This window comes from Petaurus breviceps, unplaced genomic scaffold, assembly GCF_028583685.1.
Source record: "Petaurus breviceps papuanus isolate PSGF00001 unplaced genomic scaffold, PetGlider_PUasm1.0 64, whole genome shotgun sequence".
Classification (NCBI taxonomy): Eukaryota; Metazoa; Chordata; class Mammalia; order Diprotodontia; family Petauridae; genus Petaurus; species Petaurus breviceps.
The window spans coordinates 8,460,500-8,477,982 of NW_027186428.1; the positions used below are offsets into that span (position 1 = coordinate 8,460,500).

Genomic DNA, 17,483 nt, shown 5'->3' on the forward strand with positions numbered 1-17,483 from the left:
CCCCCAAAACAAAATGCCAACCTTCCAGAATATATAACAAAGACTCAGTCCCTGATTGACTAAGGAGCCAGAAGGCACAAAATCTACTTGACTCAGCACGGCTGTGAATTTTCAGGGTTCAAAGGAGTCATCCTCCAGATATTCACAATTTAGCCTGCTCCTGGGAAACAACTCTAAAAGGAAGACAAAAAAATCCCACCTTGTTTGCACTTACAGCGGGAAGGATCTGTTGCCCCAGAGTGCACAGTGCAATGCAGGCTGTACCAGTGCAGACCAAGCCCCACTAAATCTGTAGCAGGCCTTCAGTGTCTGAATCACAGCAGTGGCAGTTTCTGGACCTCTTAGCCCACAGATGCCAAAGACAATTTAGAAGGTTAGCAGCAAAGGTCTGTTGCACCTGGGTGAGAGTAGAGCACAGTCCAGAATAATTCCAGCCACAGCAGACCAGGAGCAGGCCTTGGGAGAGACTGAATTTGCAGTGGTAGTAGTAGCTGCTGTTTCTGGAGTTCTCAGCTCACAGATGGTAAGGGGTTTAAACAACTGGTCAGAAGGAGATTACAGGGGCAACTAGGTAGCACAGTGAGTAGAGCACTGGCCCTGGAGTCAGGAGGATGTGAGTTCAGATCCAGCCTCAGACACTTAACACTGTGTGACCTTGGGCAGGTCTCTTAACCCCAATTGCCCTACCTTCCCACCTCCAGAAAGACCAAAAAAAGGTTACAGGTGTCTGTTAGCACTGAGGCAGGACTCTGTTGCTTTGTCCATACACTGATCTGGGTAGCAATCCCAGGTTAAGGAGAAGAACTAGAATAGCAGAGCTTGTGGGCACGGTGGAGGGGGGACTTTCCTCACAATTCCAGGGCAGAAAAGATGACTTGCGGTCTCTCTCAGACCAGAGCACAGGCCAGGAGAATGGTAAACATACCACTTTGGAAGAACTGAAAATTTACAAGTCCCTCAAAGTAGCTCTGAAAACAGCCGCACAAAACCCCAGAAGTTTGGGACAGTGCACATTCCACCCTAGAAGTAGAGCCCTACTTTAACAAAGACAATTTAGGCTGGGAAAATTAGGAAATAGTAGGAGAAAAAAAACTGACTATTGAAAGTTAGTCTATTGCAGGGAAAGATCAGGACACATACTCAGAGGAAGATAAAAAGGTCAGAGCTCCTACATCCAAAGCCTCCAAAAAAAATGTGAGATGGTCTCAGGCCATGGAAGAGTTCAGGGAGGATTTTGAAAGTCAAGTGAGAGAGATGAAGAAAAAATTGAGAGAAGAGATGAGAGTGATACAAGAAAATCATGAGGAACATAGTGACTGCTTGATGGAGGAGTCACAGGATAATGCTGAGGAAAATAACAACTTAGAGGTCAGACTAGGCCAAATACTAAAAGAAATCCAAGGGGCCAGTGAAGAGAATGCCTGACAGAGCAGAATTGACCAGGTAGAAAAGGAGGTTCAAAAGCTCACTGAAGAAAATAACTCCTTAAAAATTAAGAAATATGAGAATGTTCATCTTGAGAAGTCGTGTTCTCTTCAACTTCTCTCATGATTATATGTAGGAAATTTGGCTAGTTCTTATTTTTTATTTTTTATTAGATGAAATAGGTAGAAGGAAACTTTATTGATCCATGTTTAGCTCTTTTCCTTAAAAGGGCTTCTTGGATAGACTGCATTTAAAAATTTAAAATAACAAGGTAAGAGTAGAAAGATATTTTTGTATTACTTGATTTCATAATAACTCTTTTTCTCCCCTACCATGCACCCAATCTTGTTTCTTTAATACATAACCTTCCCTCTTGTCCTTCATGGTTTAATAGACAGGCTTACATTAAAATTACTTCAAAAATACTTGAAATCATATCGATCTGGGTTATTTGCAAAGTCTTTGATAGAACAACTTGTATGTCAAATTTTAGTTTGGCATTTTTTTTTATTATTTCTGAAGACCAAGTCAGCATTGTATCTTGGAAGCTTGTTTTGTTTACAACTACAGCAAGTCACTTGCTTACAATTTTTATTGTTTCTATGATACCTGACCTTTCTTTAATTCTATGTTCTTTCTTAAACATAGGTGCTAGACTCAGAGCAAGACCCAGCTGAGCATGTCCCAGAAGTTGAAGAAGACTTGGATCTTCTATATGATACCTTAGATATTGAGAATCCAAGTGACAGTGGCCCTGAAATGGAAGATGATGATAGTGTCCTCAGTACTCCTAAACCAAAATTAAGGTAAGGAGATTGATAGATGGAGGTTCACTACAACCCAGGCAGATTCATCATCCCTATCTACTGAGCTAAGAAATGTTCAGATACTCTTAATCCTTTGAAATTAGTTAAATTGCATCCTTGTTTTTCCTTTTTGTAATCAGAAAAAACAAGTCTATTAGTTCATGAGTATTTTTCCTTCTTTTAAGAATCAGTTTTTCCCATGAATAGGTTGAAACTGAATAATGTTTTGTTTTGTTTTTTTAATTTATGAATAAGGAATACTATATAGTCTTACTAAACAGAGCTTATGATAGTTTTCTAGTTATGAGGCTGTTTATTAATAAGTTTCCTCTGGGAGAAGGCTGTCAGGCTTGAGATCCCTCTCAATCTAGTTCACTTTAGATACACCAACTTCAATTTTCCATTAAATTTGGAATCCGCTGAGAATTTCTTTTTCATCAGGGCTTTTTGGGGGTAAATGAGATTTGTTTGAATTATTGAAATAAAGCTCTGAGTAAATGAGATTACATTTGTATATTCAAACTTCTTAGGCCCTATTTTGAAGGTTTATCACACTCCAGTTCTCAAACAGAAATTGGCAGCATCCACAGCATGAGAAGCCATAAGGAACCATCAAGTCCAGTAAGTAAATGTTATTTAAGAAAAAATTGTTTGTGTGTATAACAGTAATATAAGTAGAAACTGCAGCCCAGAAATCTACTTCTAGCCCTTTAGTCTAAGTAAACCTATGTCTCAGAAGAAATTATTGTATCACATTTAATATGTGGAAGTCATAAGACTTCTTACAAGCTTATTATTCCCAACCTGTTGGACAAATATTTATCCTAATCACTTTCTTGAATTTAGCTATGTATAAGTAGCTTTCTCTTATTCTTACTTTTTCTATGGATTTTTTCTATTAGTCCCAGAGCCCTTGATATGCCTTTCATCATTCAGTGTTAAGTGCTCCATATCGGACTTTTTTTCTGACTGCTGCTGTCTTCTTCCAAGCAGATGGAAGTGCCTGAAAATACAAGGAAGCATCAGGGAGACATTGTTTCTGATGCCGTATCTTATGTAAGTTTTTGGTTCAAACCATTTTTATCCTTGCTAATCATTTAGTAGTCCTTTGACTGTTGTTCATTTCTAAACTAGTATTCCTCCTACTCAGCCTCTGGTGCACAAAAATTCAATATATCTTATCACCCAATTAGAGATCTTGAGAAGGCTGAAATTCTTTCCAAAATCTGGCCTCCAACTTTCTAGCTTTATCTCCCCCTATTTCCCTCCTTCAGCCTATCTCTTTAGCCACACTATATTATTCATGATCTTCACCTTGGTGTAGCCATACTATATTATACACTTCACCTTGGTGTAGTAAACCATACATACACCCTTCCTGCCCCTACCCACCTATCTAAGTCTTGTCTTTCTTTCAGGATTCAATCCTTATTCCTCCTCTTTTGTAGGCTTTGTCTCTTCTATAGTATGAGAAGCAGCCCAGCCCACATTAGCTTCAGAGTTGGACTTCAAGTCAGAGTTGAATTCTTCTGCCTATAGAGCTTATTACCTGGGTGCATGGTCAGATCACTTATCTTTTATGAACCACAGCTTCCTTATCTGCAAAATAGGGATAATAATAAAAAATAAACACTTATCAAGCACCTGCTACTTGCCAGTTACTGTACTAAGTACTGGGAATATAATTGCAAGTGCAAAACACAATGTCTGCCCTCTAGGAGTTTATACTCTAATGTGGAAAGACAATACACAAAAAAAAAGCTGACACTCAGGGAAGTCAGAACTGAATCACAGGTAGCTGCGGCAGTTTCCAGACTTTTCAGCCCACAAATGCCAAAAACAAAGTAGAAAATCAATGGGGAAAACTCTGTTGTACTTGGATGAGAGAAGAGCAAAGCCCCAGGGCAGTGGAGGTGGCAGCAGCAGCTGCTTCTGGAGCTCCAGGCCTACAGATGGTGGGGGGATCAAGTGGCTGATGAGAGAGTAATTGCAGAGATATCTTTGCTGGCACTGAGACAGGATTCTGTTGCTTTGCCCTGCTTGGATCTGGGTCACAGTCTTGGGTGGCAGTCCTGGGGTCAGGAGGAGCACTGGCATGACAGAGCTTGTGACGAATGTGGAAAGGGAGTCTTCCTCACAGTTCTGAGGCAGAAAAGAGTACTGGTGGTCATTCACAGACCAGACCACAGGCCAGAAGAGGAGAAAACACCTCCTTTGATCATATTGCCGTAGAAGAGCTTAAAATTTGCAGGTGCCTAGAAATAGCTCTGACAACAGCTGCACAAAACCCTGGAAACTTGGGGCAGAGCACTCTCCATTTTGGAAGCAAAGTCCTGCCTTGGCAAAGAGCTCAAAATTTGGCTGGGAAAATGTGCAGAGGAAAAAAATCAGACTATAGAATCTTTTTTTGGTGACAGAGAAGAACAAGACATACAACAAGACAAAGACAACAAAGTCAAAACTGCTACATCAAAAGCCACCAAGAAAAATATGAATTGGTTGAGGGCCATAGAGGAGCTCAAAAAGGATTCTGAAAATCAAGTAAGAGATGTAGAGGAAAAATTGGGAAGAGAAATGTGAGAGTAATGCAAGAAAATCATGAAAAACAAGTCAACAGCTTGCTAAAAGAGATCCAAAGAAATGCTGAAGAAAATAATGCTTTAAAAAAAAAATAGACTTACCCAAATGGCAAAAGAGGTCCAAAAAGCCTTGTTATTTGTCGTCCTTTCTCAAAGAAGACCATGACATCAGAGAAATGATGACATGACTTGCAATTGACTTGGATTTGAGTAAGGTAGGGCTGTGCTAGGTTACCAGACTCCCTTTTCCTCCAGATCTGAGTCCAGTAACCAGATATTTATCAGGACAACTAGAGATGGCCCAGTATACATTGGCAGACCCTGGTCCTTGTAGGCTAAGGAATGTTCAGGTTCTCACTTTAAATGAGGTAATGCCCATTCAGTGAATAGACCTCTTTAAGAATTTAATCAAGGCGTGGCCCCTTTAATCAAAAAAGAAAAAAAAATGGTGAGAAGACCCTCTCAGGGTTCCTGGCAAAAGAGAAGCAGTTACTATTTAGTGTTTACACTTTCTGCCTTCTAGGAAGGCAGAGACCAAACTATGAGCTCCAGAGTGAAGTGGGTTTAATGCTTGGTCTTTCAGAAAGAAATCTAGCCAGTCAACCCAAAGGAAAAAAGGCAACTTTTGGCCATTGAAAAGTATCTTCCCCTGGGCAGAGCGCTCCCCGGTAAAGACAGAGAGGAGAGGGGAGAGGAGGCAAAGTTACTCATAGGTTGTGTTTGTCCTTCATTCTTGAAGAGTACTGTGACTTCAGGGAAATGATGACATGACTTGCCCATGACTTTGTTCCAAAAAGCCAATGAGATGAATGCCTTAAAAAGCAGAATTGACTTAATGGAAAAGGAAGTGCAAAAGCTCACTGAAGAAAATAATTCCTTGAAAATTAGAATGGAGCAAATGGAAGCTAATTATAAGAAATCAAGATATTATAAAACGAACCATAAGAATGAAAAAGCAAAAGACAATGTGAAAATCAGGGAAGTCCAGAAAAGTCCAAAAGCAGTATAACCAGTGGGAAAAGGGGAGAAGATTATGCTGGGCCCCTTCCTTATATAGACGGCCTTGAGCACATGGCCCTGCCTTTTTATCATAGAATCCAGTAAGAGGGGCAAAGAATAATAAGATTTTCCAGTACTGAGTTTTCTTTGAAAAGAAAGGGCAAGGTCTGAGAGCCTTCTGTTTAGAGATATCTAGTATTATCCTCTGAAGAGACAAAAACCTTTGTTCTTTATCAGCTGTGACATGCCTTCCCCTAAGACTTTCTCTATGAGGTTGCCTGAAAAAAACCATCACCCATTCTGGTCTCCTTGTCTAAGTAGTTTATTTTTTGTTGACAGAAGATTCTGGATTAAAATCCCTTAAGGACCAATTTTGCTTCTCTTCTTGTACTGTTGGATTTTATAAAACTAACAACCAATTAGAACTCTCTTCTCTCTAGTGTTGAATGCCCTTCTCTAGTTAACTATTCACACCACCAGTCTTCCTGATCCCAGTTAATATATAAGGTTATATGTAAGAACAATTGGGACATCTGATCAGAATGGTGCAGGGATAAAGGGAGGAAGCTGGAAAGGTTGCTTTAGATTTTTCTGGGGAAAAGGCAATAGAACACTCATTAAGGAGCTGGAAGAGAGCTTTAGATGCATGAGTTCATACACTAAATTAGCTTCTTCCTCATGATCACTGCAATCCCATTTTCTTATTGCTCCATTCATTCCATGATAATAGGGCATACCTAGTTAAAGAGAAGCAAAAACATGTAAACCCATGCTGATGCTGCCCTTAAGGGAAAGGGATAGATTTGGAGTTCTGCAGAAGCCTTGGGCAGAAATCCTGTTCCTAAAAAACAACAACAAAAAATTACTATAAATTCTTGAGAGCAAGGAATGCTTTTGTCTTTTCTTAATCTCCCCAGCCCTTAGCACAGTGCCCAATGTATCATAACCTCTTTTTGTTTTTGTTTTTTGGGGGGGTTAGGTGGGAAGGCAGGGCAATCAGGGCTAAGTGACTTCCCCAAGTCTAGTGAGTGTTAAGTGTCTGAGGCCAGATTTGACTCAGGTCCTCCTGACTCCAGGGCCAGTGCTCTGTTCACTGAGTACCTAGCCGCTCCCTATAACCTCTTAATAAATGCTTATCAATAAGGAGGGGAGGTGGTGACAAGAAATACTGACTCTGCTGATTGTTGCCTGTATGACCTTGAACCATTCAGTCAATTTTCTGGGTCTCAGTTTTGTTCTCTGCAAAATGAGGGAGATCTCCAGATCTAAATCTATAATTCTAATTGATAAAATGACTAATTCCAAAATTCACATAAAATACTTGGAAGGTGGGGCAAAATAAAATATTTTGTGAGGTCTCAGCAGGCAAGAGAGATCAGCTCTGGCTTCCTAAAGGAGGTATGTTGTGAGAGTGAGGTAGAAATCCAAGTAGAGAGGAATGAAATAGGTAGTAAGATTCAATTGAAATATTATACATAGGCTTCACTCTACTTCTCCTAGCTGAAGCCCATTTGGGTCTTGGCGCTACTTGCATCATGGCCTTAGTCCCGTGCTTTGCACTTAGGGAGTGACGGGGCCTGGAGCCTTGTTAGTATCAGCTTCCTGTCTGTGGCAGAGCCTTGAACTGCAGACAGTCTCTTCCCCCCGCCTCCCCTTCCCTCCATTCCACCCCTCCTCCTCATGGAAACTCAGCTGTTTGTAGAGCCTCTGCATGAGAGCTGCTTGGGACTTTTTGCTGGTTCATCACTAGCTGCAAAATGTTCCCTTTTGACATCGTCTTATCAGTATAACTTCCATAGACATTCACCATGGGAATCAGAGTTCTGGATATCTATCTAAAGAAACACCTGGATCACAATCTTTCATGGCATCATCTGGAGAGCCAGATGTGCCTGCTTTTGAGCACAGTACAGGTAGACTTCTAGGCAAGATGTCTTTGCCAGTTGGAATGCATTGACGGGCATTCAGTTATGATGATGTCCTGGAGGATCCCACACTGATGACTCCTCCTTCATCTGACATGTGCAGTAACATTCTGTGAGAAAAGCTGGTCATCCCAGATCAGAAATACCAACAACTTTCCAAGGTTGAGGAAGGAGAAAATAGTTTCTCCATAACCCCCCCTTAGCTTCCAGTGACCAAATGAACAAGGTCCCAGTGGTGAAGGGGCCTACACACATCATCATAAATTCTCTAATTACAAAACAAACATAATAGAGCACCCAGCGCTTTGAGCAGCAGGCAGGTTTGACAGATGCAGGATACACTCCCGATAAAGGCCTGACCACAGAAGAAACCAAGTACCACTGAGTGGCAGAGGCAGTCCATAAATTGAAGTTACAAAATGGAGAAATGACAAAAGAAGATAGACTGATTGCTTCAACCCAATCTTCTCCAAGTAGCAACCCTTTTCTTCTCCCAGCAAAAGCCCAGAGACTGGTTTACTCATGATTCTTCTACTTCTTTACCTGGCCTAGATGTCAGCAGCATGGACTCTGGAAATGGAGATAGAGACAAACCCTCTTCTAAAAAATGGAACCCTTTTGGACCAAGAACCCATCAAAGATCTTTCAGTACCTAGTCTTAAGAGTTACTCAGAAGCCATCTCCAATGGAGCTTGGGTTCAGACTACTAGAATTGCAGAAGACCCAGCAGCCTTCAGGCCACCTAAGATGGACCTACCAGTGATGAAAGGAAAGAAACAACCTCCATGAACCCATAACATCAAACCAAGAGACATGAATATGTTGACTCCTACAGGGTTCTAAAGCTCCCTTTTCGTATGAGCAAAGTTGTGTTCCCTGGTGAACCCACTATTATGTAGAAAATCTAAGATACTTTTCTTTCTTCCCATCCACCTTGCACTTGACATAAGAAAGATGTCATCCAACTATAATTCTGCTGAGGATGATATTCCTGGGGAGGTAGTGATTGTTTCTTTAAATATTTGTGCAAAGCTTGAATCTCTAATGCAGGAAGACCTATTCTGTAATGTCCTAAAATTGTTCTGAATGACCTCTCCAAGTTCAGTTGACTACATCCAATTATGGATCTATAGAACTAGGGTGAAGGGGGCAAGGGAAATAATTAAAATCTAGTAGACTTTGTTCTGCATATTTTATCCAAGATAAATTGTTTGGTGCTTCTTTTCTTTAATAAAAAACATTCCTATTTTCCATCTTAGTTGCTGGAGCTAACAGCTTCATTTTAGAGAACACTGCTACTCTAGAATCAAGGTACTGGTTCAGGAGCCCTGTTTCCTACTATCCTCCTGGCCAAGAATAAAGAGGCAGTAGTCTAACAGGAAAAGTCTGTTGGAAGTAGAGACAGCTATTGTCTTGTGACATTTATGTAAAAGATATGGAAATGTCCTTTGGTTCAGGATTTGAAGCAAAAGATTTGGTCTGCCTTGCCCTACCAGAATATTTTACTTTTCAGAAAGACTGAAAAGACTGAATGCTAGGTTTGTCTTTGAATGGTGAAATCATTGCTGCCTTCAGTAGATGAATAAATGGTCTTTGTTCACTTCTAGCAATAGGTAGCACACTAAGCTCACAAAGACTAATAACTGATTCTGTTAAACTTCTAAAGAAGATACTGTGCAATGTTTTGTGCTGTAGAGTAACAGCTGAAATAACTTATTTTTTAAAAGCTGAAGTAAAGTCTTTAATGAACTGAGGTAAAAATCATCCTGTGACTTTTAACTTCCTCCCAAGTATTGGTCTGAATCCTATCTTATTAGAAAAGGATGAGCTACTGGGAGAAATAAAAGCTTTTCTTTTTGAAAACTTAAAAACAAAACTGAACCATCCCCTTATGCTATCCCCAACAACAACAGATGATTGAAATAATAGTTTTATTACCCTTTTAAAAAAAAAAAAGAGAAAGATGGGGGGTGGCAGAGCCAAGATAGCATCACAGAAACAGGAAAATTCTGTGAGCTCCCCCACAACCACCTCAAATACCTATAAAATATGACTCTAAACAAATTGTAGAGCTACAGAACCCACAAAGTGACAGAGAGAAACATCTCCCGCTGAAGACAGCCTGGCAGGCCTATAGGAAGGGTTCATTGCCATACGCTGGGAGGTGAGCACAGCCTCTTGTGAGTCACAGTTTTAGCCTCAGGGTGGTCACAACCAGTGGCATCCGGAGCAGACTTCAGGAGAGTGAAGCACTAACAACTGTGGCGGTTTCCAGGCTTATCAACCCATAAACACCAAAGAGCAAGTAAAAAGTCAGTGTGGAACTAAGTTAGAATTGGGGGGGGAGGGATAGAAGAGTGCAATCTGGCCCCTGTCCCCAGGGTGAGAAGTGGTGGAAGTGCAGTGGCTGTGCAACCACCATGTAACTGCTTCCAAAGGTCCTGGCCTGCAGATAATAGGGGAACCAAGTGACCATTCAGAGGGTAATCACTCTTGCTTTTAACTTGCTTGGATCTGGAATGCTGTCTTAGGTGCAGATCCTGGGCTGTGTGGCCAGTGGGCCAGAGCTTGTGGTGGCTGCAGAGAGGGTACCCAAATAATAGCTCCAGCAGCTGCAAAAACCCCAGCAATTTGGGACAAAACTCTCCTCTCTGGAAGCAGAGTTCTATGGCAAAGAGATCTCAAAAGTCAAGTAATTGAGTGGCAACAAGAGGAAGCAAAGCAAGCACAGCAGTCAAACCTTAGATTACTTTTTTGGGGACAAAAAGAATCAAAGCATGGAATGGGAGGAAGACAGGGAAGTCAGAACTCCTGCATCAAAAGCATCCAAAAAAATATGAATTGATTACAGGCCATGGAGGAGCTCAAGAAGGATTTTGAAAATCAGGTAAGAAAAGTGGAGGGAAAAAATGAGAAGAAAAATGAGAATTATGCAAGAAAATTGTGAAAAGAGAGTCAACAGCCTGACTGAAGAAAATAACACCTTAACAAATAGACTGACTCAAATGGCAAAAAAGGCTCAAAAAGCCAATGAGGATGAGAATGGCTTAAAAAGCCAAATTTGCCAGATGGAAAAGGAATTTGAAAAACTCACTGAAGACTTCAGAGTAATTCCTTCAGAATTAGATTGGAACAAATGGAAGCTAATGACTTCATGAGAAATCAAGATACTGTTAAACAGATCCAAACAAATAAAAAAATAGAAGGCAATGTGAAATATCTCATTGGAAAAACCACTGACTTGGAAAATAGTTCCAGGAGAGATAATTTAAAAATTATTGGACTACCTGAAAATCATGATAAAAAAAAAAGAACCTAGAAATCATCCTCCAAGAAATTCTCAAGGAAAATTGCCCTGATATTTTAGAACCAGAAGGCAAAATAGAAATTGAAAGATTTCACTGATCACCTCTTGAAAAAGATCCCAAAAAGAAAACTCCTAGGAATATTATGGCCGGGTTCTGGAGTTCCCAGATCAAGGAGAAAGTATTACAAGCAGCCAAGAAGAAACAATTTGAGTATTGTGGAAACATAATCAGGATAACACAAGATCTAGTAGCTTCTACATTTAGGGATCAAAGGGATTGGAAAATGATATTCCTGAAGTCAAAGGAGCCAGGCTTAAAACCAAGAATCACCTACCCAGCAAAACTGAGTATAGTGTTTCAGGGGAAAATATGGTCATTCAATGAAATATAGGACTTTCAAGCATTCTTGATGAAAAGAGTTGAATAGAAAATTTGACATTCAGATACAAGAAGCAAGAGAAGCATGAGAAGGTAAACAGGGAAAAGAAATCATAAGGAACTTATCAGAGTTGAACTGTTTACATGCCTACATGGAAAAATGATCATTGTAACTTATGAAACTTTTCTCATTATGAGGATAGTTGAAGGGAATATAAATATATATATATATATATGTATACATACAAATATTTCTATGTAGGAGGATATATGTGTGTATCAATACATATGACTGTACACATGTATACACATGTATATGTATATATACATGTGTACATGTATACATAGAGGGCACAGGATCAGTTGATGGAAGGGATGATACCTAAAAAAAAATTAAGAGGTGAGAGGAATATAATGAGAGACAATATGGAGAGACAGAATAGGGTAAATTATCTCATACAAAAGAGGCAAGAGAAAACTGTTACAATGGAGGGGAAGAACAGGAGGGCAGAAGGGATTGCATCAACCTTACTCTCATTGAATTTAGCTTAAGGAGAGAACAACACACTCAATTGTGTATCTTACCCTACAGGAAAGTAGGGGGGAAGGGAATAAGAGGGGGCATGATAAATGGGAGGGCAGATTAGGGGAGAGGGTAATTAGAAGCACACACTTTTGAAAAGAGACAGAAAATAGATCAAGTGGGGGGCAGGATAGGATGGAGGGAAATATAGTTGGTCTTTCACAATATATCCACTATGGAAATGTTTTGTGTAACTACACATGTACAACTTATAGTGAATTGCTTATCTTCCCAGTAAGGGTGCATGACTAGGGAAGAAGGGAAAGAATTTGGAATTCAAAGTTTTAAAATCAAATGTTTAAAAAAAAAATTTTTTTAACATGCAACTCGGAAATAAGGTATACCGGCACTGGGGTATTCCGATCCATCTTATCCTGCTGGAATGTGTATGGGGGACGATATAGGAAAGAGAAGATTGGGGTAGGGGGTATTCAGTGGGATCGCTGTTTTGGGGTAGTGGTTAGGGGAAAGACGGAGAGAAAATTTGTAACTCAAAATTTTGTGGAAATGTAAACTAAAACAAAAAATTAAAAAAAATTTTAAAAAGAAGAAATGCTATACATAAAACACTTTGCATACTTTAAAGGTCTATGTAAATATTAACTATTATTATGTCATCTCTCCTTTCACTGAACTCTGTTGATACAGTTAGCAGCATATGCTTTTTGTTACACATGCTTTTCTTATCTTTTTAATAATAATATATTAATGCCTTATACTTTTATAGTACTTTACAACTTTAAAATTGCATTTCAATCATTTATTTTAATTTTCACTGCCACCTTATACAGTATGTGGGAAGACATTATTATCCCCACTTTAGAGATGAGTCAGTGAATTTAAATGAGTTGGTCACATTTGTATAGATTAGAGAAAGAGCTGGAACTAGACCCTTGTCTTCTGATTCTTTACTGTGCTGTGTGCCATGCATAGTGTTGACAAACACACTTCTACCACCTGAGGCTCTCCAGCTTGTTCTTCTGAAGGAGAGCCCAAATACTGTAACACAGAAAATTTCTCATTCAGAACAGCTGATTTCTTTTTCATCTGAGTTTTTTTTTTTGTAGCAACTTATCTCTGCTTTAAGATATAATATGACAACCTGTTAGTAAAACCCAACCTCTTCTGCACACCCCTTTCCAGTTCTCTCCCTGGTTTTATTGGTATGCCTTGCAAACATTTCTAAAGCTCTGGGTTCTCCCTTCTTTAAACTTAGTTCCCAATTTTCACAGAGCCCTGTACTTTTAGCCCACTCCATTGCCAGGGAGAAATAAGATAAATATTCCCATCCTTACATATCCATTTCTTCTTCTAAATTCCGTCTGCCTCCAAATAGAAGGTAGATGTTTCATGACCCCATCCTCATCACCAAATGTAGTGCCAATGCAATATTCACAGTGCCAAAGGTGACTGTAATTATGCCAGCATAGTTCTCAATCACAAAATATAATAGACTCTCCATATAGAAGACAGAAGCAAAACATTTATGTACACACTAGTAAGCCAAATCCCAACACCAGGAAACCAAATCCATCATAGCAACATAAAGTTAATACACCATAATACAGCAGACAGCCACACCATCCATTAGCCTTCCCACAAACCAACATTCACAAGCCTGTCTCCCTGGGTACATTCTCTCTCTTCTACTGTTTAGCTGCTCTGACTATCAGTTTTCTATGGGCTTTGCCCCACCTTCAGCAAACTCCTCCCACCACAGGCTCCATATGATTACATTTGACCTATTAAGAGGCAGGGAAGATTTTCAAATTACCATTACAGCTAGGTATACTTACTTACATGTTTGCCAGAAAAGGTTCTGGTGTACCCCAATTGCATTTCTGACCTTTTGTTTTAGACAGATGCTTTTTATAATATTAAAAAATTATTCTGGGGGCAGAGTCAAGATGGTGAAGTAGAAACAGGACTTCCATGGGGCTCTGGATCCCACCTCCTCCAATTTGTGTAAAAGGTGTCTGAAGAAACTTTGGAGCTATAGAACCCACAAAATGACACAGAGAAGCTAACCTCCCGCTGAGGACAGTCTGGCAGGCCGGCAGGAAGCGGCCAGTGCAGTGCTCTGGGAGCCAAGCCCAGCCCTGTGCAGAGATTTTAGCCTCAGGGTGGGCCTGACCAGCCACCAGCTGGAGGGACTTCAGATCACCAGCAGCCATGGCAGTTTCCAGAATTATCAACACATAGATGCTAAGGACAAAGTGAGAGGTCAATGCAGTGTGGTCTTTGTGGACTGTGGTATCCAGTAGTTTGGGAGTGCAGTCATCCTTTGCCCCCAGGGCAAGAAGCGGCTGAGGTGCAGCAGCCTTGCAGCCACAGCCACATGGTAGTTTCAGCTCCTGGCCTGCAAATTGTAGGGGGACCAAGCGACCAGACTGAGGGGTAATCTCTCTTGCTTTAACCTGCTTGGATCTGGATTGTAGTCTAGGGTAAAGGTCCTGGGGTGTGCAACCAGCTCGCCAGAGCATATGGAGGCTTCAGAGAGGGCACCCAGCTAATACCTTCAACATCTGAGAAAACCCCAGTGATTAGGACAACGCTCCCCTGTCTGGTAGCAGAGTCCTACTGTGGCAAAAAGCCCAAAAGTCAAGTAATTGAGTGGCAATATGACCAGGCAAAGGAAGCAAAGCAAACAGAGCAACCCAAATTTACATTCCTATTTTGGGGACAAAAAGGATTAAAGCATGGAAAAGGAGGAAGACAGGGAAGTCAGAACTCCTGCACCAAAAGCTTCCAAGAAAAGTATGAGCTAGTTACAGGCCGTAGAGGACCTTAAGAAGAATTTTGATAACCAAATAAGAGAAGTGGAGGTAAAATTGGGAAGAAAAATGAGAATGATGCAAGAAAATTGTGCAATGAGAGAGAATAACCTGACTGAATAAAATAATACCTTAAAAATAGACTAACTCAAATGGCAAAAGAGGCTCAAAAAGGCAATGAGGAGAAGAATGCCTTAAAAAGTCAAATTTGCCAGATGGAAAAAGAATCTCAAAAGCTCACTGAAGGGAATCATTCCTTCAGAATTAGATTGGAGCAAGTGGAAGCTAGTGACTTTATGAAAAATCAAGATACTATTAAACAGATCCAAGCAAATGAAAAAAATAAAAGGCAGTGTGAAATATCTCATTGGATGTTATATTTTAAATGACTTTTAGGGTGATTAATTATCTTGATTGTTGACCCATCCTTGCATCCCTGATGCAGTACCATTTTGGTCATAATGAATGCAAAAACCCCAGTGATTTGGAACAAAGCTCTCCTCTCTGGAAGCAGAGTTCTACTGCACCAAAAACACTCAAAAATCAAGTAATTGAGAGGCAACATAGGGAAGCAAAGCAAGCACAGCAGTCTGACTTTAGATTCCTCTTTTGAGAACAAAAAGGATCAAAGAATGGAACCGGAGGTACCAAAAGCTTCCAAGAAAAATATTAACTAGTTATAGGCCATAGAGGAGTTTAAGAAGGATTTTGAAAACCAAATAACAGAAGTGGAGGAAAAACTGTAAAAAAAAAAAAAAGAATGAGGTACAAGAGGAAGAACTGGCACAGAGGAATTAGGTGGGGGAGGAGGACTGGTAGTTCTGGAATCCTAAGGAAACAGCACATACATATATATATATATATATATATATATATATATATATATGTATATACATATATACACATACATACATATAATCTAGAAAGGTATAAAAGTTCTAAATTCAGAAAAAAATAAAATGCTAAGGGGATAGGGAAGGGGGAGGGAATAAGGGGATTTTTAGAGGAGAGGGTGAAGGAATAGGGTAATGGGGGCTATAGGAGGCTGTTTAGACTAATGGGAATGGGAAAACAAGGGAGTGATCCTTGGAGGGATAGGGACAGGTTAAGTAATAGGAAGGCAAGGTAGCAAGAGAAGTAAAAATAGAGAAGGAGAGAGGAAATAAGAGATATGCGCTACATACGAAATAAAGATCAAGGGTAGTATTTGTTAGGGGGAAAGAAGCAGGTATGATAATCATGATTTTGGACGAAGTTAAGGCTAAAATAGATCTAATCAAAAAAGAAAAATAGAGAAACCACACTAGGTGTCAGCCATATTAATCAGTCTTGATTTGGACTATCTAACATAACTAGACAGTATACAGTTGTAATGTTGCTGTTGCAGGAAATGACAAGTTGGTGGACTTGGAAAAATACGGAAAGACTTGTATTTATGAAGGAAAAGGTTATCCACCCTCAGAGAAACAGGACAATTAAATATAGTATGGTCTTACATAAATGCATATGAGTGTATATGTCTATGAGTATGATTATAGATACCTAAGTGTATGTGTAAGTGTATTTATATAGGTATATATGTATCTTTTTGTGTATATGTATATAAGGATGTGTGTGTATGTATATGTATATGTATATATAACTATATCTGGGCTTAATTGTATCCTTCTTTTGGGCAGGATTGAAGGGGGAAAAATAACAAAGTAAAAAAAGTACATAACAGAGAGCAAAAAAAAAACCTTACTAGGAAGCAAAGAGATGATGGACAACTCTGAACACAGTGCACAGTATTTATTATATAGGCTTTCTTGAAAAGGGAATTTATTGCCCTATATTTTGAATCCCCTCACATTCTGCTGTGTACATGACTGTTTTTTCCTCTTATTTTGCATTTGTTTCAATTAAGTTTAAAATGTTTCTTTTTCTTTCTTATTGTGTGTTTAAATCTTACCATTTATGTTTAATTTTTTTTTAAAGTGATCACTTTGCATTTGCTCCTCTGACTGCTTTCAAGGTCAAGCTACAAGATGTCCCTCCCGCCTTAACTGGCACCCTCTTCCTTCTGATAGGAGTAACAGACTCTCTGCAGTCCTTTCCTTTAGAAAGGCCAGAAACGGGACTTTCAGCTCACTCTTCTTTGTATCTGCTGCTCTTTCTGGTTTCAGCTCCATTGTACAGGGTGCCCCTCTGCTGGTGCCCCCTGGTTTCCACCACTTTCCATCTCCCACTTTTCTGACCTTTTGTGTGTTGTATTCCATCTTTATATTGCAAGCTTCTTGAGGGCGGGGACTGTCTTTCTTTTTACTAATTGTATCCCCAACACTTAGCACAATGCCGAGCACATAAGCACTTAATAAATATTTATTGGATTAGCTTGGAAAAAGAAGTCAAGGAATACCTAGTTATACAAAATGACTGGCACAGAAGTCATGAAGGGGATGTAGTAAATTGAAATGAGATCGAAAAAATAGATTAAAGATGATGATAAATTTTGTACAAAATGTTTATTAACCCGGTATTTTGTTTGTGATTCAGAATGTGAATAAATTCTCATATGAAGGTTGTATACTATATTGGATAGACTGGTAGACTTGGAGATGAGATTATCTTGGTAACTCCCACCTCTAGAACATACTTGTTTGGTGCTAGGCAAATCACTTAATCCTTCAGTGCTTTTAGCAATTTCCTAAGACTATAAAATAAGAT

The 17,483-nt window shown here is 39.6% G+C and overlaps 1 protein-coding gene and 1 pseudogene across 4 annotated transcripts in view; both read left to right on the forward strand.

Moving 5' to 3' along the window:
• The window catches only part of PACS2 (phosphofurin acidic cluster sorting protein 2), a 325,422-nt gene that overhangs the window by 181,275 nt on the left and 126,664 nt on the right, over positions 1 to 17,483 (forward strand). For 3 of the 4 annotated variants that reach the window (XM_069103870.1, XM_069103872.1, XM_069103873.1), the window contains 3 exons: positions 2,074 to 2,231; positions 2,762 to 2,852; positions 3,222 to 3,287. In XM_069103870.1, the coding sequence (XP_068959971.1) occupies positions 2,074 to 2,231; positions 2,762 to 2,852; positions 3,222 to 3,287 (315 nt within the window). The remainder of the gene's footprint in view (positions 1 to 2,073; positions 2,232 to 2,761; positions 2,853 to 3,221; positions 3,288 to 17,483) is intronic. The other variant, XM_069103871.1, reaches the window with a different exon arrangement.
• Positions 7,292 to 15,563, forward strand: LOC138173786 (putative monooxygenase p33MONOX pseudogene; annotated as a pseudogene).